This window comes from Thamnophis sirtalis, unplaced genomic scaffold (genome assembly GCF_051295495.1).
Source record: "Thamnophis sirtalis isolate CommonGarterSnake01/CBP01778 unplaced genomic scaffold, rThaSir2_p1.2 scaffold_14, whole genome shotgun sequence".
Taxonomy (NCBI): domain Eukaryota; kingdom Metazoa; phylum Chordata; class Lepidosauria; order Squamata; family Natricidae; genus Thamnophis; species Thamnophis sirtalis.
The window spans coordinates 13,836,564-13,860,617 of record NW_028261394.1 but is presented as its reverse complement, the minus strand read 5'-3'; the positions used below and the strand labels follow the sequence as shown (position 1 = coordinate 13,860,617).

General features: G+C 44.6%; 1 protein-coding gene across 1 annotated transcript in view; it reads left to right on the top strand.

Annotated features, from left to right (window-relative positions):
* Positions 1-24,054, top strand: part of LOC106547247 (cytoplasmic phosphatidylinositol transfer protein 1) — a 48,099-nt gene that overhangs the window by 23,285 nt on the left and 760 nt on the right. Inside the window, exons 3-7 of the mRNA XM_087701734.1 lie at positions 3,384-3,459; positions 5,641-5,712; positions 7,814-7,909; positions 11,831-11,986; positions 15,677-15,740. Coding sequence (XP_087557860.1) covers positions 3,384-3,459; positions 5,641-5,712; positions 7,814-7,909; positions 11,831-11,986; positions 15,677-15,740 — 464 coding nt within the window. The remainder of the gene's footprint in view (positions 1-3,383; positions 3,460-5,640; positions 5,713-7,813; positions 7,910-11,830; positions 11,987-15,676; positions 15,741-24,054) is intronic.

Genomic DNA, 24,054 nt, shown 5'->3' with positions numbered 1-24,054 from the left:
TTTGTATGCTCTGATTAGCAGTACAATATTACCAGAGAAGAAGCTATGCAAGATTAGGTTAACAACTCTTAATGCCGTTTTGGCAATATTGTTACAGTGGGCTCTGGCAGTTAGATCATTAGAGATGAGTACTCCTCCTTCATCGGTCTTAATCCATAAATCCTTCAACATAGAGTTTGTTCTTCTCTGAACTGTTTCTAGGCAAGAATGAAGCCATAGAGCCACAGAAGATTATCCACTCCTGTTTCCTGCTTTAGAGTTTAATTTTTAGGCATTTTCCTCTCCCCAACCCAACAGATTCTTCTCTTGTGAGCCTTGAAGGCATCTGATCTCTGTTAACATAATGGTCCTCTCCAGTCTGGAGATCATGGGTACCAGCCTCAGCAGCTTAATTCCTTGCACAGTTTAATATGTTATTTTAATATGCAATATATTATTATATATTAAATATGATATTACTATACAGCAGGAGGGTCAAACTTGATTTCATTGAGGGCCGCATCAGGGTTGTGTTTGACCTCAGGGTCGATGGGGAAGTGTGGCCAGGGTGGGCGTGGCCAGCTCGACATCACTCATGTCAGGGGCGCAATTAGTCGCCCGGGCCGTCTGCCAGCAAAAATGGGCTCCCGAGCTCCGTTTTGGGCTGCAACAGCCTCCTGCAACCCTCTGCCAGCGAGCTCCATTTTCATTGGCAGAGGCACTGCAGCAGTAGAGGGATTCAGCCGGTTCGAATCCTATTCAGGAAAACTGGTTGTTGGAAGAAATCTCCTTTTGTTTTTTTCCACTTTATGGGGCTAATCCTGTAAGGAAGGCAGGAAGGAAACATTCTGATGTTGTTTCTAGCCTCATCTTTGTTGCCCTGCTTACAGAAACTGCCTCTCCGGTTAACCCTGATCACATTGTAACAGCTAAGGCAAAGCGCCCATCGACGGGAGTGGTATTGAGTTAGCCACACCCACCCGGTCACATGGCCACTGAGCCCCACCTACCCAGCTGGTCATTAGGGCAGAGAACCGGTTGTTAAATTATTTGAATCCCACCACTGCACTGCAGGCTGGTCCTTCGTGTTTCCAGGATGGCTCTGCGGGCCAGATTTAAACACCCAATGGGCTGGTTCCATCCCACAAGCCTTGCGTTTGACACCCCTGCTACAGAGCTAATTTGGGTTAATTTGGGACATATCTTAATTAACTTGGAGACTTGGACATTGACTTCAATTTGGGATTTGATTTCCATTTAACCTTCTGCTCTGTTCTTCTGCAGCAAATTGCCTAGCTGGGCCCGGGCAGTAACACCACGAATCTTCTATATCACCGAGAAAGCCTGGAACTATTATCCGTATACCATCACAGGTAAGGAGAAAATGCTAATGGTGTGTGAGAACGACCTTGGCAGACAGGAGAGTGTTGCGGCTGGCCAGTGGAGCTGGCAGGAGATTCGGATAGTGAGGAGGTTGGGGAGGAAGATGGGCCAGTCCTGGAGTCTGGGGAAGGCTCTGAGGAGGGCTCTGTGTCGGAGGCAGAGAGGGGGCCAGAGCCGTATGCCAGTTATCATCTGCCTTCAGAGTCAGACATCAGTGTGGCAGAAGAACAGCTGGAGCCTGTTCCCAGTGTGCGCATGCGCAGAGTTGCCAGATGAAGGGAACAGCTAAGGAAGAGGGGTTGACTTGGGAGTAAAGGCCACAGGTGGACGATGAATGGCCCCTCCCAGAGGAAGTAAAAGAGGAGCGAAAGGGGAGTGGAGTTTGCAGGGGACAATTAGTTCGCTTAATTGGTTCATGGCCAAGCCAGATAAGTTCCATCATTGTAAATTCTCCCTCAAAAGACTTTGCTGGATGTGAGTGAGCAGAACACTCAGTAAATTAATAAAAGGGTTTTTGCCAGGACAAGGGGTTTGCTTCATGCTCTTGGGAAGCCTCGGTCAGAGAGAAAGCCACAAACTAGATACCTGGCGTCTAAACAGCTTTCTCAGCCCACAAAAAGAAAAAAAGGGTTAATCTGGCATCTGTATTTCAGATGGGATCCTCCCTGGTTTTCTGGGGAGTGAAAGGAAAACAGGGGAAAAATACTTTCATTCTTACAACCTTACAAGAGAGATAGACCTCCAGATAGCAGTCCTCAACAACTGAGCCCAACATTTATCTTGCTAAGTATGACCTTTCTTGAGTTTTCCTCCATTTTACGACTTTTCTTGCCACAGTTAAATCGCAGCAGTCATTAAATTAGTCACACAGTGGTTAAGTGAATCTGGCCTCCAGGTTAACTTTGCTCATCAGAAGGTCACAAAAGGGGATCACGTGACCCCAGGACACTGAAACCAACATAAATATGAGTCAGTTGCCGAGGGTCTGAATTTCGACCCTGGGCATGCTTCAAAAAAATCACGACTCTTGGACAGTCCATATTTTTTTCTAAGAAAATCTGCAAAAAGCTCTGTCTCGAGTGAAAGTGTTGAGGGAATTCAATATTTTGATCCTTTGCAAATTTCCTTAAATGGGATGCGGTGGCTCAGGGGCTAAGATGCTGAGCATGTCGATCAGAAAGGTCAGCAATTGCGCGGTTTGATTCCCTAGCGCTGCGTAACGGAGTGAGCTCCCCATGACTTGTCCCAGTTTCTGCCAACCTAGCATTTCAAAAGCACGTAAAAAATGCAAATAGAAAAATAGGGACCACCTTTGGTGGAAAGGTAACAGCGTTCCGTGCACCTTCAGCGTTGAGTTATGCCAGACACATAACCACGGAGACGTCTTCGGACAGCGCTGGCTCTTTGGCTTAGAAACGGAGATGAGCAGTGCCCCCTAACGACTAGCACTTATGTACAAGGGGAACCTTTACCACCCTTAAAAGATCACTTATCAAGTCTTTTGAGATCTTAGATGTATGGCAAGTTACTCCCTTGGTCTTTTATTAGCAGTTATTGGATTTTCCTGCTAGATTTGAGCACAATCTGATTGCTTTTACAGCTTTGAAATTTACTAAAACACCATCATGGTTACCCCAGGTTACAAAGTGAGTGGTTTCAGTTCAGAGGTGGGCTTCCCATAGTGTAACAACTGCTTTGCCTAGTGCAAAAACCAAAAATGTGAGCATGTGCAGTCGGCTTCAAACACACGGCGACTTCATGCACGAGGCTTCCAGAAGACCTTCTTGGGTGGCCACGGTGAGTAGAGCAGGCGAGGCACGGAAATCATCTCGGCTGCATAGGTGTGGCGAGCGAGCCAGAGAGTGAGATATATAGGATAGGATAGCAGCAGGGGGGGAGGGGGCAGCCGGTGGTCGGAACTACCAGTATGGATGAATCGGTCCGTACCAGCAGCAGCCCCCCTCTGCTTTAGTTGTCCAGAAAATGTGTAATGGATCATTCTTCCTTCTCTCCAACCTTAGCTTTGTCTCTTTCTCTGTCTCCCCTTTGCTAACTTGGGATATCTGGAATGATCTCACAACGGGTGCAGAGTACACAGTAAGTACTAAGATGCCTTCTTACTTTCAGTACTTCTCTAGCAGAATAGAAGAGAGGACTCAAGGACTCCATGAGTAACTTCAAGGCATTCAGTGGAGTCCTTGGTGCTCTCTGAGATTTGGTTATTTTCTTGCAGACGCTTCATAACCCAACTAGGTAACATCATCAGTGCTGGAAGGGAGAGGGGTTTGTCCTCTATAGAAATACCAGTGGTTTCCCTGTCAATGTTTGTAGTTCCTTGATTATGCTATTGTTTGCTCTTCGTTTGTCTGAGTTGCAGATTAGTCTTTGCAAAAAGGGAACATCTGTGTTGTGGGCCACCAACAGCCAGCAAAGCTGGCAGCAGATTTGGACAGTGAGGAGGAGGTTGGGGAGGAACCTGGGCCAGTCATGCAGTCTGGGGAAGGCTCTGATGAGGGCTCCGTGTCAGAGGCAGAGGAGGGGCCAGAGCCCTATGCCAGTTATCAGCTGCCTTCAGAGTCAGACATCAGTGAGGCAGAGGAACAGCTGGAGCCTGTTCCCAGTGTGCACATATGCAGAGTTGCCAGACGACGGGAACAGCTCAAGAACAGGGATCGACTTGGGAGTAAGGCCACAGGTGGACGATAAATGGCTCCTCCCAGAGGAAATATAAGAGGAGCAAAAGGGGAGTGGACTTTGCAGGAAACCATTAGTTTGCTTCATCTCTGTGTATGTTCCAGCATAACTCTGGAACGCCTTGAGCAATCTCAACCAAACTTGGTACACAGATGACTTACTCTTAGGAAACAAATACTGTGGGGGTAAGACACCCCTTCAACCTCTCGGGCTGTGTGTTCTGTTAAGATACAGCCTGTTGTGCTGTAAAATGGATTCTACTGTACAGCGCAGTGGACTTGCCATGGTAACGGCTTCACAGCACTCCACAAGGGGGCTCCCTCTGGTAAGGGGGAAAATCCAACATTAGAAATTACATTTGGTCCAGACATTTTCAACAAAATCAGGCCTTTTCCTGTCTAATACAGGATTAAATACCCGGAAACACTGGGTTATCAACTAGTCATATATATGTAACTCAAGGCGGAAAACATATCCAAAACATCTTCCTCCTCCTATTTTCCCCACAACAACAACTCTGTGAGGTGAGAGAGGGGGAATGGCCCAAGGTCACCCAGTTGGCTTTCATAGCTAGAACTCACTGTCTCCTGGGGATTGGCCCAAAATCACCCAGATGGCTTTCATGCCAAAGGCAGCTCTAAAACTCACCATCTCCTGGGGATTGGCCCAAAGTTACCCAGCTGGCTTTCATGGCTAATGTGGGACTTGAACTCACAGTCCCCTACTTTCTAGCTTGCTGCCTTAACCACTAGATCAAACTGTCTCTCCTCACCATCCACATAAGGTGCTATTTACACTTTCCTTCCTATAAAGTTATGGATATAAACCAAGCCATTCCGCACCAAGAAACAAAAAGAAACGTTTCTTTCTTTCATCTAGTTGACGGAAAATAGCACCTGCAAAAAAAATCCTATTCTGCCCCTTTTATAACTTTGACCAACCGCTTGCAAATCTTCAACTATTAAATTTGAAATCCTGAGGGCTAGAAACCCAGATCTTCCTTCCTTCTCGGGAAATGGACCCCTGCAGTTCCTCTGAATTTTTTGTGCTCCTGCTGAAAGATGCAGAAGCCCTCCAGATTATTCTGACCGAGGCTTCCCGAGAGCATGAAGCAAACCCCTGGTCCAGACAAAATCCCCTTTTATTAATTGACTGTGAATTCTGCTCATTCACCTCCAGCAAAGTGTTTCCAGGGAGGATTTACAGTCACAGACCTTCTCTGGCTTGGAGAGCTGCAAGGACAATATCTGCAAAACTTGGCAAGGAGTCTCAGAGAGTCATGAACCAATTAAGTGAACTAATTGTCTCCTGCAACTCCACTCCCCTTTCGCTCCTCTTTTATTTCCTCTGGGAGGACCATTTATCATCTGTGTGTGTGTGTGTGTGTGTGTGTGTGTGTGTGTGTGTGTGTGTGTGTATGTATGTATGTATGTGTGTGTGTGTGTATATATATATATATATATATATATATATATATATATATATATATATATATATATATATATATATATATATATATATATATATATATATATATATATATATATATATACTCACATTCTCCATTTCTCTTCCCTTTTGCAGTGCTCGTTTCTGCCAAAATTTTCTATCTACATAGAGACCAAGTATGAAGATAATTGTGGAAATGGCACCAACGTAAGTGCAACCCATACAGAATGAGAAAAGCCACCCCATTTCATCCTGTCTAGCTATTTTCAGACAGGAATGCAGACTTGATGGGTCTCAAAGGTGTTTTTTTTTCAAGAGGCAACTGGACTTTCTGGTTTTCCTTTGAAGATGTTTCACTTCTCATCCAAGAAGCTTCTTCATCCAAGAAGTCCAGTTGCCACTTGAAAATGCCCGTTGGGGACAGCCATGACCTGGATGACTGAGAATCTCCATACATGGTGGGAGTTATCCATGCACTAAATCAGAGGTGGAATTCAGCAGGTTCTGACCAGTTCCAGAAAACCAGTAGCAGAACTTTTGAGTAGTTTGGAGAACTGGTAAACACCACCTCTGGCTGGCCTCACCCCCATCTATTCTCTGCCTCCCAAGTCCCAGCTGATTGGAAGGAAATGGAGATTTTACAGTATCCTTCCCCTGCCATGCCCACCAAGCCATGTCACGCCCACCAAGCGACGCCCACAGAACCAATAGTAAAAAAAAATTGAAACCTACCACTGCACTTAATCAATGACTTGATTAAGCTTGGACAAACCCCATCAGGGGAATCTCCCCTGTGGCTGGGGAATCCTGGAGCAGATGTCCACACATCTTCCAAATTGCCAAAGTTGAGAAATGCTGCATTAAATTTGGCTGAGTCATTTGAGCTGGTCAGGATCGACCTCCCGACAGTGGGTAGAGTCAGCCTGCAATATTCTAATCATTGTGCCACCATGACAAGGAAGGGAGGGAGGGAGGGAGGAAAGGAGGAAGGGAGAGAAAGGAAAAGAAAAAAAAGACGCAATAGCACTTAGACTTATATACCGCTTCACAGTGCTTTACAGCCCTCTCTAAGCAGTTTACAGAGTCAGCCTTTTGCCCCCAACAATCTGGGTCCTCATTTTATCCACCTTGTAAGGATGGAAAGCTGAGTCAACCTTAAGCCTGGTGAGATTTGAACTTGCCAAATTGCAGGCAGCTGGCAGTCAGCAGAAGTAGCCTGCAATACTGCACTCTTAACAACTGCGCCACCATGCAGTGTGCAAGAAAATAACAGTTGGCAGGAACCTAGTCCAGCCCCATGCTTAAATAGGAAACCCTCTCCCATTCTGTACAAATGGTTATCTAATCCCTTCTTGAAAACCTTCAATGATGGAGCACCCACAACTTCTGAAGGCAACATCTGTTCCACTGATTCATTGCACTCACTGTCAGGAAAAGTCTCCTTAGTTCTAGCTTGGTTCTCTCCTTGATTAGTATCCATCCATTGCTTCTTTCCCTGCCTTCAGCTGCTTTGGAGAATCACCTGAAGACAAGATGATGGATGGACTTGTAAAAAGGTCAAAGCATTTTGGATAAAAATATGGTGGATTATGCAAAATATTCTCAAAAAGAGGATAAAGTTTACTCCTCAGTTATTCTTGTTAGGTATAATTACAGACTGTACAGTTACAGAGACTAATTTGATTCTGAACTTAACAACGTCTGCAAGATTGTTGGCGCAGTACTGGAAGAAGGAAGAATTGCCTACAATTCAAGAACGGACGCTAAAAGTAACAAACTTAGCAGAGATGGCTAAAATATCAGCATATCTCAAGGACCATTCAGATGAGAAATACAAGCTGGAATGGAGAAGATGGACTGATTACATTCAAAATAAATATGGGACTAAGAAACTCCAGATAGCTTATGAATGAACGAGCAAGGAATGTCACAACTTATCTAAAGTTAGCTTTACAAAAGGGGAGTTAAAGTACAAGCGAGGGATGATGTTAAAGTTAGTTAGTTTATTTTAGTATATGGTTGCTAAATGTTTATACCCTGTATTTGCTCTGGGAGGTTGTGGGGGGGGAGGGATGTGGGGTTGTGGGGGGGGAGAGGGAGGGAAGGTATATCATTGTAAAACTCTTTAAAACTTTTAATTTAAAAAAAAAGATGATGGATGGAAATGAATGACAAGCCAAGCAAGGAAAGTATGTATTGTAATCTACCCAACCCTGCTTGACTTTACCATCCCTCATTAACTGAGAATCTCTGTTTTCTCTCACTGGCAAGTTGACAGGTCCAATGTTTTTTCCCTTTGCTCTCACAGATATTTCTCAATGAAAAAATCTTGGGAGACCATGACGTGATGTTCTTGGACATTGCTTTTGATGAAATCCCAGAACGCTACTACAGGAGCTTAGAGGTAACATACCTGTTGGACAAGGGAACTGTGCATGGTTGGTGAGTGGCTTTGGCTTCTCCAACCCAACTGCTCATTCCTGTAAATCAGCGATCACTACCACTGGTGGTTTGTGAGAAAATGTTGGTGGTCCGCAGAAAAATCTTTGCATTTTTCCATTTTTTTTAATATTGCACTAAATCAGGGATCTTCAAACTATGGCCCATGGACTGGATATGGCCGTCTGAAGCAATTACTCTCACTTGCTGACAGGATAGGGTCCTTCAGGCATTTAAACATTTTGGTGGCCTGTTTAGTAGCTCCAGCTCTTTCCTCCCTCCCTCCCTGGGAATCCAGGCGCTTCAGTGAGCGGTGTGCAAAACTTCGGCCAGGCTCCTCAAAAGACAGAGTTTACAGGGGGCCAATCTAGCACCCGGGCTGGCTACAAGACAAACATTCTCTCAGGGTTCCAAATCGCATCCAAAATTAAATCAGAGTCCAAGGCAAAGTATTGCTCAAAGTTCCCATTTATTAAGAGAGCCAGCCGCCCTGTTTAGGACGCCCAGCCGCCCTGTTTAGGATAACCCGCTCCCTCCTTAACAGGAGGGATGCGGGAGACCCCTTGCAGGGTAGGGCTGAGGACTATGCTCAATTCTTGGCGGACAAAATAGCTCGGTTTCGGTCGGACTTGGACTCCACCGCAGTAGATCCAGCCGAGACACAGGAGGACCGCTTGGCAAATCATCTCTGGGTTGAGTTCCAGGATGTTGCCTCTGGGGATGTGGACAAGGCCATTCGAGCTGTAAGTGCCTCCACCTGTATTCTGGACCCGTGTCCCTCCTGGCTGGTTGCCAACAGCAGGGAGGTGACACATGGCTGGATCCAGGCGGTCGTGACCGCCTCCCTTCGGGAGGGGCACTTCCCCGCCGTACTTAAAACGGCGGTGGTGAGACCCCTCCTGAAGAAACCATCCTTGGATCCAGCCATTTTAAACAACTTTCGTCCTGTCTCCAACCTCCCCTTTATCGGGAAGGTTGTTGAGAAGGTGGTGGCCTTCCAGCTTCAACGGGCCTTGGAGGAAGCTAGTTATCTTGACCCCTTCCAGTCCGGCTTCAGACCTGGTTACAGCACAGAAACCGCTTTGGTCGCATTGACCGATGATCTCTGGAGGGCCAGAGATGGAGGCTATGCATCCATCCTGGTTCTCCTTGACCTCTCAGCGGCTTTCGATACCATCGACCATGGTATCCTTCTGCGACGACTGCGGGAGGTGGGAGTGGGAGGCACTGTTTTACAGTGGTTCTCCTCCTACCTCTCGGACAGGTCGCAGTCGGTGTTGGTCGGGGGGCAGAGATCGTCCCTGAGGCCCCTAACATGTGGGGTGCCACAGGGTTCGGTCTTATCCCCCCTACTATTTAACATTTACATAAAACCGCTGGGCGAGATCATTCGGAGGCACGGGATAAAATACCACCAATATGCGGACGATACGCAACTGTATCTGTCCGCCCCGTGCCAACTCAATGAAGCGGTGGACGTGATGAACCAGGGTCTAGAGGCCGTTAGGAACTGGATGAGCGCTAACAAACTGGTACTCAACCCGGACAAGACCGAGTGGCTGTTGTGCTTCCCTCCCAATAATTTGGCTAATGTACCAACACTTAGGCTGGGGGGTCAAATTTTACACCCCTCAGATAGGGTCCGCAACTTAGGAGTCCTCCTGGACCCACAGCTGACTTTTGACCACCAGCTGTCAGCTGTGACCAGGGGGGCATTTGCCCAGGTTCGCCTGGTCCGCCAGTTGCGGCCCTACCTAGACCGGGAGGCTCTCACAACAGTCACTCGAGCCCTTGTGATCTCTAGGCTGGAATACTGCAATGGGCTCTACATGGGGTTGCCCTTGAAGTGCATCCGGCGACTACAGTTAGTCCAGAATGCAGCCGCGCGAGTGATAGTGGGCGCACCGCGGTTCGCCCACGTTACACCTGTCCTCCGCGAGCTGCACTGGCTACCTGTTGGTCTCCGGGTGCGCTTCAGGGTACTGATGACCACCTTTAAAGCACTCCATGGTAGTGGATCTGGGTACTTGAGAGACCGCCTCCTGCCGATTACCTCCCTTCGACCAATTCGATCGCACAGACTGGGCCTCCTCCGAATCCCATCTGCCAGTCAATGCCGACTGGCGACCACACGGAGGAGAGCCTTTTCTGTTGCAGCTCCGACCCTGTGGAACGATCTCCCCGCTGAGATCCGTACCCTCACCACCGTCCAGACCTTCCGCGCAGCCCTCAAGATCTGGCTCTCCCAGCAGGCCTGGGGATAGGTTCCTAATTCACCCGCCCGAGTGTTTGATTGTTGAACGAAAGTTGTGTTTCACTATTTTTTTCTTTGTTCACATTTTGTTTTGTTTTTGATGTTGCACTTCCCTCCCTTGTGATTGTAAGCCGCCCTGAGTCCCCTCAGGGAAAAGGGCGGCCTATAAATTTTAATAAATTCAAATTCAAATTCAAATTCCATGTTGGCACATCTGGGAAAAACCAAATCTGAAAGCTTCCCGGTTTTCCCCACCCAGTTGAAAGTTCAAGTTCTTGCCCCCCCCCATCCCCAGTCCATCACATGGTCCAATCTCCCACTGCCATGCTGGCAGCTCCACCCATCCTTTTCTGGTCAGGTGCAGAGGTGCAAAGACAAAGGATGACCTTGGCTTTCTAGAAAGAATGTTGTTATGGCTACATCCCATATAACTCCGTACAATCCCCCCTCCCATTTTCCCACAATAGAAAATGCATAGTAGAATAATAGAAAGTGTGGCAGCCAAAGATCCAAAAGAAAAGATGGCTGCAGGCCTGACACATTCATTCTTGGCCATATTTGAGATTCCTAGATTCGGTGGACAGCAAACCTAGGGTTGACCCTGGGCGTTTCTCTCCACTAACAGGTGGCCAAGCTAAGTGCCTGAAGGACCTCATCCTATCCCTAATTCATATTAGTGGTTTGAGGGATTTAAAATTATGACTTTAGTGGCCCCTGAGGTCCGAAAGGTTGGTGACCCCTGCTGTAAATGGTCTGTTGGGAGGACCTTGGGAGACAGGACGAAGAACTTCATGTTGCTTTGCTTCTGCAGACCAGGACAAATTCAGTCCTAGCTGTAGTGTTAGTTCATGGCAATCTGCAAATTGGTTGCTTGTACATCGATGTGTTGCTGGGGTTGCAACAATGCTGCTCTTATGTGCTTGGTGGATAGAGTCTCCTAGAGATCAAGGAACACCGGTTTTTTTCTTTGGGAAAAACGTATAAGACTTGAATTAAAAATCTGTGGAGATTCTCAGGCATCCAGGTCATGGTTGTCCTAAAGGATGGCTGGATGACTCTCTACAGACTTTGAGCTACACAATTTGGGATGGACACCCTTGGAATGGTGTGGGAGTAGGAACGGATTTCCAGAGGGGAAAAAATTGCAGACTGCAGGAACTATTTGCACCACTCAGGTGACCCTGAGCATACAGATAAACCTCTAAGCGGCCTCAATGACCCTCCAAACGGATGCAAATGACCAGCTCTCTGCAAGGGATATAAATCCTTCCATTCCCCACCATCCAGTCAGAGCTGAAGAAGCTTCTTGGATGAGAAGCGAAACGTCTTCAAAAGAAAAAACAAAGGAAGTCCAGTTGCCTCTTGAAAAAAAAAGAACCTTTGGGACATGGATTGAAAAAAGAATAATTGAGATCAACCTTGTGACACAGTCCAGAAAAACAACAACAGCACAGCCAGTTGGTTAATTCTACAGGTAGTCCTTGACTTATAAACATCCATTTATTGACCGTTCAAAGTTACAAGGCATTGAAAAAAAGTGACATGACCATTTTTCACACTTACGACTGTTACAGCATCCCCTTGGTCATGTGATCAAAGTTCTATATTTTTTTTGCCCCCTATTGGCTATAGGATCTCCGGTCCTTCTGCTCAGCTAAGACTGGTCGCGGGCCACTACAGGAAGGCTGGCGGGAACATACACAGCCCATCATGTGCTCTTACAAGTTGGTGACGGTCAAATTTGAAGTCTGGGGACTGCAAACACGGGTAGAACAATTTGTCCACAAGGTGAGTATTTTTCTCTACCAAGGGACCTGCAGGGAAAGCTGATGGCTGGAGACAAATAGGCTGCAGTTGCCAAAAAAAAAAAAGCCAATGTCATCTTGGACTACACCAACAGAGGGGGAATATCAAGATCACAAGAAGTGATGGTACCGCTTTATACCACGTTAGTGAGGCCTGATTTGGAATACTGCATCCAGTTCTGGTCACCATGAAATCCAAAAGATATTGAGGCCCTATAAAGAATGCAGAGAACAACAGCTAAAGATGGTTAGGGATCTGGAGTCTAAATCATATGATGAACGATTAAGGCGGGTGTTTGGCAATCTGCAGCTCTTTAGCTGCATGCAACTCTTTTGTTCCCTTGCAGTGGCTCCCTGTTAGCTGAACCACCACTGGCTGGCCCCGCCCCTTGCCCTCCCCTTCCAGTCACTCCTCACCTGGCCTGAGAGAGGAGATAAACAGATAGACAGACTGATGAGAGAGACAGAGAGGGAGAAAGAGAGACACACACATGGAGAGAGATACCTGTTTCCCACAGAAAAGAAAACACTGGGAGCAACAAAACCTGGGTCGGCGTGGCTGGGTTGATGGTGGTCATGTGACTGGGTGGAAGTGAGTGATGTCAAGCTGGCCACACCCACCCAGGTTTCGTGGCTCCTGGTGTTTTTTTTCTGTGGAAACAGGTCCAAATAGCTCTTTGAGTGTCTCATGTTGCAGACCCCTGGATTAAGGGAACTAGGTATGTTCTGTTTAACAAACAAATGGATTGGGGGAACATAATAATAACTTAAGTGACTGTCACGGAGAAAAGACGATTGACTTACTGTCCAAAGCAGGACAAGAAGTAATGGGTGGGAAGCCTGTTAAACAGAGATCCAATCTAAAAGTAAGGAGAAATTTCCTGATAGTGGGAACAATTACTCAATGGACTAGCTTCCTGGAGTTGGGGGTGCTTCGTTGCTAGAGGTTTTCAAAGATAGACTGGACAACTACTATATTTTTCAGAGCATAAGACGCACCTTTCCCCCCCCCCAAAAAAAGAGGGTGAACATCTTATACACTGAATGCAGCATTTTTGGCCTCTGAAACCCCACCCCCTTTGCAACATACAGAGGGTTTGCAAAGTGCTCCTGGGGGCTGGGGAGGACAAAAATGAGCAAAAAACGGGCCGTTTTTTGCTTGTTTTTAAACAACCACCCCGCCAGCCACCAGGAGCACTCTACAAACCTATCATCATGTGTGAATGCACACTTTTGCCACCCAAAGAAAAACAATAATCTCTGGCTGTTCATTTTTAAACTCTGTCTATGGGTTTGATGCTTCCATCACTCTTCCTCCATAAAGTGATCGTGTTTGGTTCTGCAGCCAAAAATGGAAATGAATGTTGCTGGATGACAACTCTCACAGCCTTGGCTTGCAATGCTGGTGGTGGTGAGGGATCTCAGAGTTGTGATTGTGTGATACCCAGATGTCGTCCAATGCCCATCTCACTCACGCAGCAAAACAAGGTGGAAAATGTTGGTTTTTAAAGCCGCAGTTTAGACGAGTGCCTTGGATCGCATCGTATTTTGGGAGGAAAACACCATATGCCTCCCGCCTCCACAGCCGAGTAAGGAAACCGTGCTGTAGAGCCACAAATAGCATCAGGCAACCTTTATACAGAATTTTTTTAAAAAAATAGTCAGCATGTGCTGTCAGCCCCGGGAGGTAGGCCAAATCAAGGAACAGGCACAGCAGAGAATCCAGGAATGCTATAGAGTTGTCCAAACTAGACAAATTTTAAGACTTGTAGACTTCATTGCTCAGAATCCCACAGCCAGTTAATCATCACCCGGGGGGGAGGGGCTTCAATGACAGAAGTAATACAAGGGAAGGGACCTTGGAGGTCTTCTAGTCTAACCCCTTGCCCAAGCAGGAGACTCTGATCTATTTCAGACAAATGGCTGTCCAGCCTCTTCTTAAAGCAGGTACAATGGTACCTGAAGTTTCCCTGTCCTTATCCACTTTCTATACAGGGACGATTGAAAGCATCCCGTCACATTGCATTATTGCAGTGATGAAATTCAAATTTTTTTATTACCAGTTCTGTGGGCGTGGCTTGGTGGGCGTGGTAGGGGAAGGATACTGCAAAATAGGTTTAGGTTTATTGACATTTGTATGCCGCCCACTCCCTAGAGACTCTGGGTGGCTCACAGATAAGACAAGGGACATATATAAAAATTAAAATAAGAATACAATCATTAAAATTACACAACATGCATACTGCTTAGAGTGGGGCTGGATAATAATCAACAGCCCCAGGCCTGCCGGAACAGCCAGGTCTTAGTAGCTTTACAGAAGGCTGGAGGAGTAGTAGTATCCTTCCCCTGGAGTATCCAAACCCAAGGTCCCCTGGAGTGGCCCCTCCCCATTCTAGGGGAAGGATACTGCAAAATCTCTATTCCCACCCCACTCTGGGGCCAGCCAGAGGTGGTATTTGCGTGTTCTTTGAACTACTCAAAATTTCCGCTACCGGTTCTCCAGAACTTGTTGAATTTCACCCCTACATTACTCTTTGGCAGCATTACTGCTTCAGACAGGGAGGCAGTGCAGAGAGTGGTGAGGGCTGGAAAGATTATCAGCAGTTCACTCCCTTCTATCCAGGACATACCATATGAGCCAGGAGTGTCAAACCCAAGGCCCATGGGCTGGATCCGGCCCACATGGTGCTTAGATCTGGACCATGGGGCCACCTTGGAAACAGCAAATGACTGCCCTGCGATGCCTCTGCTGGCCAAAATGGAGCTCAGGAGAGCCTCACACACACAGTATTCCAAGGGTGGTCTTACCAAAGCAGTGTAAAGCCGTACTAACACTTCAGGTAACCTTGATGCTATCCTTCTGTTGATGCAGCTTGAGGACTGCGCTGGCTTTTTTTTTTTTTTTTTTTTTTTTTTTTGCAGCTGAAGCAAACTGCTGGCTCATATTTATTTATGACTAGCCTGGATATTGATTTATGCTAATCCTATACTAGACAGAAAAAGGAATGAATTATATCCATAGCGTCAAGTCAATGTAATGCTGGAACACACACAGACACAGACACACACAGACACACACAGACACACACAGACACAGACACACACACACACACACACACACACACTTGAATCCAAAATGCACATTATCACTGACAAAAGTACTGTGATTTGACACTATAGACATAATTCATTCCTTTTCATTTCAGCAGCCCAGGCGTTCCAGAGTTATGCTGGAACACACACACACAGAGACACACGCACATACCAAGGGATGTTAGTGGTGTCTTACCCCCACAGTATTTGTAATACAGATGACTATGAGTAAGTTTGGTATACCTATGAAATTGCTTGAGGTGTTAAAGGGTTATGCTGGAACACAGAGAGGGGAGAGGGGATAGATAGATAGATAGATAGATAGATAGATAGATAGATAGATAGATAGATAGATAGATAGATAGATAGATAGATAGATGATAGATAGATAGATGATAGATAGATGATAGATAGATAGAAAGCTAGATGATAGATAGATAGATAGATAGATAGATAGATAGATAGATAGATAGATAGATAGATAGATAGATAGATGATGGATAGATGGATAGATGGAATTGTTGTGTGGAATTTTCTTGGGCAATCCCTGCAATGCCACTAACAGGATTTTGGGTTTCAGGTCATTCGAGATATTTTACTCATCGGGCATCGCCAAGCCTTCGCCTGGGTGGACGAGTGGTCTGGTATGTAACACCTTGAAGGGGTCCACGTTGGAGGTGGGAGGGAGGAAGGGACAAAAGCCCATGTGGAAAGTTTCTTTGATCTTCCTTTTCTCTGGGAACGTGACTTTCCTCAATTTCCCCATGATCAACTGGTTTGCCTTGGAACCTGATCATTCAACCATCAACCTATGTTGAATTCATGAAGTGTTTGATTCACCCAGATTCCTCACACCCTGGTCCTAGCAGGACTACCAGATTCTGTAATAGCTTTGTTCCCTCGGCCATCTGTCTGGTAAATTCACAAGATTCATTTTTCTCTCTATGTACAGATATACATCTGAATTAGACTCTGTATTTTTTATTTATTTATTTATTTATTTATTTATTTATTTATTTATTTTGTCGTGTTTATGTCATGCATATTGGAGGTGGTGACCCTTTGAGAGCTGCAAGCAATGAAATTTCACCTTAAAGTATGCCAATTAGTATACATTTAAATTGACAGTTATTCTGTTCTGTTCTGTTCTACCCCACCCCACCCCACCCCACCCTACCCTATACTACCCTACCCTACCCTACTCTACTCTACTCTACTTTGCATCCTATCCTGTCCTATCCTATCCCATCCCATATTCTATTCTATTCTATTCTACCCTACCCTACCCTACCCTACCCTACCCTACCCTACCCTACTCTGCATCTTATCCCATCCCATCCCATCCCACTCCACTCCACCCCATCCCATATTCTATTCTATTTCTATTCTATTCTTCAAAACAACCCACCAACCATCCTCTGTTTCTTGGTGCATAATCCAGAATGTGAGTTTGGGTTTTTTTTTATCATTGTCCACCCATTAATCCATGGAAGAAGCTGTGGATCACTGCTTCTTATCTATTGAATTCCCCATTTTTGAGTATGCAATGAGATGATTGAAAATAATTGATCAATGCTTTTGAATATGGCTTTGGCATAGCCAGTGTTTCTTGCCCCTCCTCAAAGCAAAGCACAGAGTTGCTTTGAAAAGAGAGATGGGTGGCTTATAAATTTAATAAGTACATTAATAAATAAATGATGCTAAGGAAATCTATTTCAAGCATTCAGTAGAATCTCCGGCCCAGCTACTGAAATATTCAGAGCTCTCCCTCTTTGGATTTTAAAGAGTTCTAAGTGGACTTGCAATTGTGCTTAAAAAGCAAGCGAAGCATCAGTTACTTTTCCATTAAAAACCCAATGGAATTCAACCAAAGATCAGAGTTAAGGTTGGGGGGGGGAAAATAAGCGTGGGATTCATTTGCTGGAACAAATTGGAGCTACCGAGTCTAGCAGAATGTTTCAACAAGAAACCTGCTTGTGGCTTTGGGTTCAAGACATAAACTCATGATTCATTTGAAACATTTTTCATTCCTCTGAGCTTCTTGAGATCGTGGCTGTGCCTCAACCTGTTCCTCGGAACTGAATAATGAATATCCTTCCTCAATTTCTTTGAAAGTTGCTGGACCCCTGGGGGCAAGCAGATTGCAGAAAATTATTAGACCTCCTCACCACTTTTTTTGAGGGGGGGGACAAAGTTTCCTCTCTTTTTTTCCTAACAGGCTAATCTTCCCTCTCAAGTCTGTTGTTTTCTTTCGTTTTTCTATTATCCCTGAATCTGTTATTTGACATGCTAGGATAAGGGTGTCAAACCCAAGGCCCAAGGACCAGATCTGGCCCACACGGTGCTTAGATCTGGCCCATGAGACTACCCTGAAAACAGTGAAGGACCAGCCCGCAATGCCTTTGCCAGTGAAAACAGAGCTTGGGAGGGCTATGCGCAGCCTTCCCAGGCACCGTTTTCAGCTGCGATGGCATCATGCAGCCCTCTGCCAGTGAAAACAGAGCATGGGAGGCCACACACAGCCCCACAAGCTCCATTTCTGCTGAGAGAGGTCTGCAAGAGGCCGCCGTGCCGAAAATGGGACCTCGACAAATGTTGAGCTGGTCACGCCCCCTTCCAAGGTCAAACACAATCCTGAATCCTGATACAGCCCTCAATGAAATCGAGTTTGACACCCGTGTGCTAGGACAGTGTTTGCGAACCTTTTTGGCGCCAAGTGCCGAAATGGGAGCACATGTGCATGCCAGAAACCAGAAGAGCAGCCGGCCAGTGTGCATGTGTGTGCTGGGAAGATGATCTTCCAGTTTCTGGCACTCCCGTATGCGTGAACACCAGCTGGTTGGTGCACCGGAAACTGGAAGAGCAACAGACAATGGCCCACGTGCCCAAAGAGATTCCTCTGCATGCCACTTCCAGCACACGTGTCATAGGTTTGCCATCCCGGTGTTAGGATGTCTTCCATATCATGTTGTTCACACTGGCCCTTGTGGTTCCTCAGCACGCCACCTTCTATGACCGATTCCTAGTCCCACAGCTGCCAGGCCACCATCTTTTAAAATTTCCCAGAATTCCCTGGACCGTCCTTGCATTTTGGGATTTCATAAGGAATTTGGAATTTTGTCTGGGGTAACGGGCAGGTGTGGGCTGGGTTTGGTGGCAGAAGATCAAAGGAGGTGTGAAAGGAAAGTACAGAAACTGGGTTTATTTCCAAACCATGTTCTTGGGATCAAGCTGGTAGTAAGTCATTCCCATCAAATAACATCTATCAAATCCTTTTCTTATTTTTTTGCTCTTTCTCCTCAAGACGTCATGCCCATAGGAGAAAAGAGAGAAGGAGGCTCTAAGAAAGGATAAACATAGAATAATAGTGTTGTTAGGGACCTTTTGGGATGCGGTGGCTCAGTGGCTAAGACACTGAGCTTGTCGATCAGAAAGCTTGGCAGTTTGGTGGTTTGAATCCCTAGTGCCACGTAACGGAGTGAACTCCCGTTACTTGTCCTAGCTTCTGCCAACCTAGCAGTTCGAAAACATGTAAAAATGCAGGTAGAAAACTAGGAACCACCTTTGGTGGGAAGGTAACAGCTTTCTGTGCACCTTTGCCATTGAGCCATGCCGGCCACATGAACACAGAGACGTCTTCGGACAGCGCTGGCTCTTTGGCTTTGAAATGGAGATGAGCACCACCCCCTAGAGTCGGGAACAACTAGCACATAATTGCAAGGGGAACCTTTACTTTTAAGGGACCCTGGAGGTCATCTAGTCCGACCCTCTACTCAAGCAGGAGACCCTCTACCATTCCAGACAAATGGATGTCCAGTCTCTTCTTAAAATCCTCCAGCAATGGGACACCCATAACTTCTGAAGGCTAACTGTTCCACTGGTTAATTCTCAACCTCCTGGTTTAGATGATGTGAGAAAATACAAGATATAAAATAAAAATAATAATTGCAGCAGAGATGAAATCACTCTAAGTAGTGTGTGTGTGTGTGTGTGTGTGTGTGTGTGTGTGTGTGTGTGTGATGTCAAAGCACCTGGCATGCCCAAATGTGGGCGGGAGTATACTGCTTCCCTTTTGCCTTTCAGCTCCACCCTAGGAGCCTTCCAGGTGCCTTATTTTACTACTTAAGAACACTTACTTATTTCCTTGGCTCAGCTGATAAGGGGTTTGGCAGGAGAGTGTGTGGCTTAGTGGCTAATACAACTGCCTAACATGTAAAAACAACCCAGGCTCAAATCCAGTCGTGGGTTTCAAAAAAATTTTAGAACCTCTTCTGTAGGTGTGGCCTGCTTTGTGGGAATGGCTTGCCAGCCATGTGACCGGGTGGGAGTGGCTTGCCGGCCATGTGACTGGGTGGACGTGGCCAACTTGTGAAATGTGGTGAAACTCACTTAACAACGCTCTTGCTTAGCAACCAAAATGTTGGCTAAGAAACTCTGGCATTTGAAGCAAGCAAGTCTAAAAGCTGTCAAGTTACAAGACCCTCGCACCCCTAACCCTTTAGGAAAAAAAAACCAGGAGTGTTCAAACTTAACAGCTTTAAGACTTGTGGACTTCAACTCCCAGAATTCCTCCTCCAGTCATGTTGGCCAGTGATTCACACTCCAAACAGCTCTTGAATGGAGAACAGACCGACTCGGAGCCAGTCTTTCTGTGAGCTCATTCTGGCGTTCCACTCTCTGAAAGCACTTGAGGTTAATACATTATTTGATTAATGCTTAGATGACCCCCTTTTCAATTAAAGCACACCATATTAATTTGGCAAGTTGTAAAGGCTACTTGAAAAAAAACATTTCCCTGAGAGCTTCTATTTATTTAATGGGTATAGGATGGTGGAGAGAGACTTGGTTTGAACTAGGTATCTATTGCCTAGCATCAAAATGTATTTATATATACATGCGTTTACATAGCTGCGCTTCAAAGATAATTTAACCGAATAACAGAATTGGAAGGGACCTTGGCGGTCTTCTAGTCCAACCCCCTGCTCAAGCTGGAGACCCTATACCATTTCAGACATGTGATGGAGCATCCACAACTTCTGAAGGCAAGCTCTTCCACTGGTTAAAAATGGGCCTCAGGAGAGCCACGCTATATTAAATTTATATGCCACCATCCCACTATCCAAAGCAACAAAGCAAATGTTCTTGACTTGCTTCCACTTGTCCCCTATCACCTACCCTCCTCCCAAAACACATATTTCTGGAGCAACCTTATTTGAGTCCATATCCTTAAACACCCAGTGTTGTATCCCTTGGTCCAAATAATACGTCTTTTGATTCAGAGCAATAAACCTGGATGAAACGGGCCATTCAAGAACTATTTTGCGCATCCCTAAATGCATGATTTTGACCTGAACGTCTTAGAAGGTTTCACTTTTATATCTTTATATCCTCACGAACACCAGTTTTGCTGGCAGAGGCACCGCAGGTCGGTCTTTTGCTGTTTTCAGGCCGGTCCGGCGGGCCAGATCTAAGCACCCCGTGGGATGAATCAGGCCCACGGTCATTGAGTTTGACACCCCTGCCCTAGGCTGTAAATGCTTATCCAATTTGCTTTTTCACACAACCAGACATTCCTGGCCAGATTGTACATCCAGGGATAGAAGACACACACAGAGCTTTAAAACAACAGTGAGTTCCTTTCCGTAAATGTGCATGGATGCACCTCCAAGCATCTCCTTTCTTTGATTTTTGAGAGTTGTGATCCTCCAGGGTCCCCCCCACCCCCTACCCCTTAATAAGAAGCAATAAGGCAGGTGGGAGGGTTGCCAAGCAGCAGGTGTTCCAACTCTTCAGAAGAATAAAACAGTATCTTCTCCGAGGTCTAACAAGCCACTGAAACTCCAGATGGCTCTCCCTTCTCGACAGATTTTTTTCCTTGGCTTGCTTCAAGTTGACACCTCATGGTGCTTGGTGGAGTTTTGTCATGCAGGAGAAAGCTTTGAGGAAGTTTTGAAGCCTTGGGGTTGAAAGATCTGGAATAACTCCCAAGCCCGATTCATGAGTTGGTTCTCCAGGAGAAAACAGGCATGATCAGAGAGACGAAGAATCATTAATTCAGCCCCTCATGTTAGCTGGCTTTACCAATCATGCTTCATCAAAGTGGGAGAAGGCCAGGCAGATACAGAATAACAGAGTCAGAAGAGACTTTGGAGGGCTTCCAGTCCAACCATTTTGACAATGGTTGTCTAGAACTCACAATCTCCTGGTGATTTGCCCAAAGTCACCCAGCTGGCTTTCATGCTTAAGGTGGGACTAGAACTCACAATCTCCTGCTTTCTAGCTTTATAATTAAATTTATATGCCACCATTCCACTATCCAAAACAACAAAGCAAATGTTCTTGACTTGCTTCCACTTGTCCCCTATCACCTACCCTCCTCCCAAAACACATATTTCTGGAGCAACCTTATTTGAGTCCGTATCCTTAAACACCCAGTGTTGTATCCCTTGGTCCAAATAATACATCTTTTGGTTCAGAGCAATAAACCTGGATGAAACGGGCCATTCAAGAACTATTTTGCGCATCCCTAAATGCATGATTTTGACCTGAACGTCTTAGAAGGTTTCACTTTTATATCTTTAGCCATCTCCTTTTTTTTTTTGTTAGATGCATTATTATTTCTGCTGATAGGAGCTGCCTCCCACATTTTCATGGTTAAAAATGACAAAGAATGAATGGTGTGGCACAGGATGGGTGAAACAGTTTCCCCCCTCCTCAAAGCATTATGTAATTGTACATTATGTGCCGAATAAATATATATAATCTGGCCTGTTACACGTGAGATTTCATGTGTTAGATTTAAGCAGCCTAGCGAGGTTATTCTGCAGATGGCTTGCAGCATAAAATGCAAAACTGTCTTTGAAAAAGCAGCAAAATAAGATGAGCATTTTCAGTATAAACCCCTTCAGGGATAGTACGTGAGTTTCAATGGAAGATTATCGCCTCTTGTTGTAATTCTACATCCTCAACTTTTGTGAGCAATTTGTTTTTAAGTCACTTATCATTCCAAAATTTTAATCCGCCAAGCAACGGGGCCCATAAATTTATTTTTCCTCATGCCAAAAGCTCTTAACGATATGAGAAGGGCGTGGAAAGCTCATTTCTGTCCTCCAGCCATCAGTTTCCACATAATAGGTATGTAATTTGAGAGAACACAGATCTCAAACGATATTAAGCTTTGTCTCAGTCAACTGATTAGATGTCAGGGCTTCTTGGCAACATTAATAACATCAGAGGACAGATTGAAAAAAGAATTTTAATGAGGTGTTATTCAAATGCAAACTCTATCAATAGTGAAATCCAAATTTATATTCTTATATCTCCACTTCTGACTTCCAGGATCTAATAGAAGACGAAATACAGAGGAGAGAGAATAGAATAGAATAGAATAGAATAGAATAGAATAGGGAATGAAATGGAATATAGAATATATAATGGAATGGAATAGAATAGAATAGAATAGAATAGGGAATGAAATGGAATGGAATATAGAATATATAATGGAATGGAGTGGAATGGAATGGAATACAATGGAATAGAATAGAATAGGGAATGAAATAGAATGGAATATAGAATATATAATAGAATGGAATGGAATACAATGGAATAGAATAGAATAGGGAATGAAATGGAATGGAATATAGAATATATAATAGAATGGAATGGAATAGAATAGAATAGAATAGGGAATGAAATGGAATGGAATATAGAATATATAATGGAATGGAGTGGAGTGGAATGGAATGGAATAGAATGGAATAGAATAGAATAGAATAGAATAAGGAATGAAATAGAATGGAATATAGAATATATAATGGAATGGAATGGAATAGAATAGAATAGAATAGGGAATGAAATGGAATGGAATATAGAATATATAATGGAGTGGAGTGGAGTGGAATGGAATAGAATAGAATAGAATAGAATAGAATAGGGAATGGAATATAGAATATATAATGGAATGGAATGGAATGGAATAGAATAGAATAGAATAGGGAATGAAATGGAATGGAATATAGAATATATAATGGAATGGAGTGGAGTGGAATGGAATGGAATAGAATGGAATAGAATAGAATAGAATAGGGAATGAAATAGAATGGAATATAGAATATATAATGGAATGGAATGGAATAGAATAGAATAGAATAGGGAATGAAATGGAATGGAATATAGAATATATAATGGAGTGGAGTGGAGTGGAATGGAATAGAATAGAATAGAATAGAATAGAATAGAATAGGGAATGGAATATAGAATATATAATGGAATGGAATGGAATGGAACAGAATAGAATAGAATAGGGAATGAAATGGAATGGAATATAGAATATATAATGGAATGGAGTGGAGTGGAATGGAATAGAATAGAATAGAATAGAATAGAATAGGGAATGAAATGGAATGGAATGGAATATAGAATATATAATGGAATGGAATGGAATAGAATAGAATAGAATAGGGAATGAAATGGAATGGAATGGAATATAGAATATATAATGGAATGGAATGGAATAGAATAGAATAGGGAATGAAATGGAATGGAATATAGAATATATAATGGAATGGAGTGGAGTAGAATAGAATAGAATAGAATAGAATAGGGAATGGAATGGAATGGAATATAGAATATATAATGGAATGGAATGGAATAGAATAGAATAGAATAGAATAGAATAGAATAGAATAGAATAGAATAGAATAGAATAGAATAGAATATGGAGTGGAGTGGAGTGGAAAATGGAGTGGAATATAGCATATATAATGGAGTAGAATGGAATGGACCTTGACTTGAATGGAGTGGAGTGGAGTGGAATGGAATGGAATGGAATGGAGAGGAGAGGGGAGGGGAGGGGAGGGGAGGAGAGAGGAGAGGAGAGAATAACTTTATTTGTCACTTTATACACTTTGGCATACATTAAAATGAAATTTCATTGCATACAACTCTCAAAGTCTCCAC